The sequence below is a fragment of the Penaeus monodon genome, chromosome 34 (genome assembly GCF_015228065.2).
Source record: "Penaeus monodon isolate SGIC_2016 chromosome 34, NSTDA_Pmon_1, whole genome shotgun sequence".
Lineage (NCBI taxonomy): Eukaryota > Metazoa > Arthropoda > Malacostraca > Decapoda > Penaeidae > Penaeus > Penaeus monodon.
Genome location: NC_051419.1, coordinates 31,249,360 through 31,251,426, shown reverse-complemented (window position 1 = coordinate 31,251,426; position 2,067 = coordinate 31,249,360). Strand labels below are relative to the sequence as shown.

At 36.7% G+C, this 2,067-nt stretch overlaps 1 protein-coding gene across 1 annotated transcript in view; it reads right to left on the bottom strand.

The window, feature by feature from the left end:
- The window catches only part of LOC119594718 (serine/threonine-protein phosphatase 6 regulatory subunit 3-A-like), a gene marked incomplete in the record, with an annotated part of 49,082 nt that overhangs the window by 31,140 nt on the left and 15,875 nt on the right, over positions 1–2,067 (bottom strand). Inside the window, 1 exon segment of the mRNA XM_037943777.1 lies at positions 921–1,016. Coding sequence (XP_037799705.1) covers positions 921–1,016 — 96 coding nt within the window.

Here is a 2,067-nt window from a genome sequence, read left to right as displayed (position 1 = left end):
AAAAATTGGAGATGTCTGTCTGTCTCTGTTACATACATGATCAGGTTTCTGGGTCCATTTCTCCTCCACCTCATTTTCTTCCTCTTTTCCCTCCTGCTTTTCCTCCAGGACTTGTGGGCTCTCGTCTGTCTCGTCTGCCTCAACCGTTGCCAAACCCCAATCATGCTCTCCGGCAGTAGAATTACCACTAAGCATGTGGATCCACTATTAAGCATGCAGGGTTAAAGTATTGCATGACACCACATCACAATGGAGGGTTGGGGATGGAGATACAAAAGGGGAAAAGGGAGAAAGAAAAAGAGTATAAAGCGATAAGCATATACAGGTGGCAGGTACATTTCAACAAGGAATTATTCAGTTCAGCTTTTTTCATATTGTGACTGGACTTCTAAGCAGTCACAGGTATATAACACTATTGCAGAAAAATAATGAACTAGAGTACTAGCTTCCTACCGTGAACAGAATAAAGCTAATTAAGAAACAATGAACAAATGAACAATATTTAGGCTCTACACTTTGCTCACATATAAGAAAACAAAAAAATATAAGCTTTGTTAACATGCATATATGTGCAAAACAAGGTGTTCATGCAAAATAAAAGAAACCAAATAAGGGACAGACACATTGTGTTAAGTTTTGAATTATGTTCAGGTACCTTGGTATCATGAAGACTGTCTTGAGAATGATTAAAGTGTTATCATGTTTGAATTACCAAATCCACATCTTTTTGGATTTATATGTTTTATATTGTCTAGACTGACTATCTTATCTGCCTACATGTGGCACTAAAATAACAATGAACTGTAGGTGCATCACTGCAGAAGAGTATAGAGTATAAGAGAGCATAAGTTGGCATACAAGCCACTGTTGGCCCTTAGAGTACTGTAGTACGATAATCATACTCGCCAGGAGCTGCTAACCTGTTTGACCACGGGATTGTCAAAGGTTTGTGGGAAAAAGTTTGTATCATCGTCGGAATCGTCATCAGAGTCAAGATGATGATGCATCCCGTGAACCTGAGAGACGAAGAGTAGCAACAGCAGAAGTTCTATGAGGTTCTTGGCCATCAACCGCCAGGATCATTGGCTCAATTTCTTAAGTGTATAACTTACTTTAGCCTTAGAATTGAAAGATAACTTTATTGCACCAGATTCCACCTTAAGACTAACTTAACTGATTCCCACAACTTAACCTGCTCTTTCATTACTAATTCAACAGCATAAAAAAATATGATCATCATCACAGGATAAAAATGAGATAAAATATAAAGAGATTTGATGTCCAAGGAACTCATTACACAAAAGCAATGAAGAATCGGCTGCTTGTAAATAATACCTGACCAGACTTCCCTCCTCGACATGCTCGTTACACCTGATCTTGCGAGTGTTTCTCATTTCAGATCAATCAGGAAGAGCCGAAATTAAATAGGATAACAAGGTGAACAGAATTAATTAGTCACGGAGGGTAATTACAATGTAACTGAAGGACTTCCAATTAACTGAATTAGTAAAGTCATAGCATCTTGCCTGATAACAAAGCATGAAAGGTCTTGTAAGTAAAGCTTTTAATAAAGTCTACAGTGCCCTAATGCAGTGTCTTCATTAGTCATTAATATAAGCAAAATTATGAACAATTAATTAGGACACCAAGTTGCGGCATCATCTTTAGCAGCAGAGAAAACAAGGGTACTATTCACGGCTCTATACTCAGCTCTCTTCCAGTGACTTGGAAAAAATTCCCTCTCTTGAATTGCTATGACAGTATCATTCATTTTGTATTTCCATTGCAAACATATGATTATCAGAAAAAAGAATGAAAGTCATTTGTGATCTATTGTACCTCAAGGCATATGGTGTGGGACACTAAAAATAAAAAATATTCAAACAAATTACAGCTTTACACAAATATAAAAGCTGATAAAACATTGTCAAAGCGAGAATCTAGCTTAGAACACTTCAAAGCAAATATAAAAATAACCTGCTCTTTAAAATTTAAGCACTATGTAACTAACTGATAAGAAAGCATCAAATTCAAACACTCCAAAAATTCAAACAGCACACTTCATGC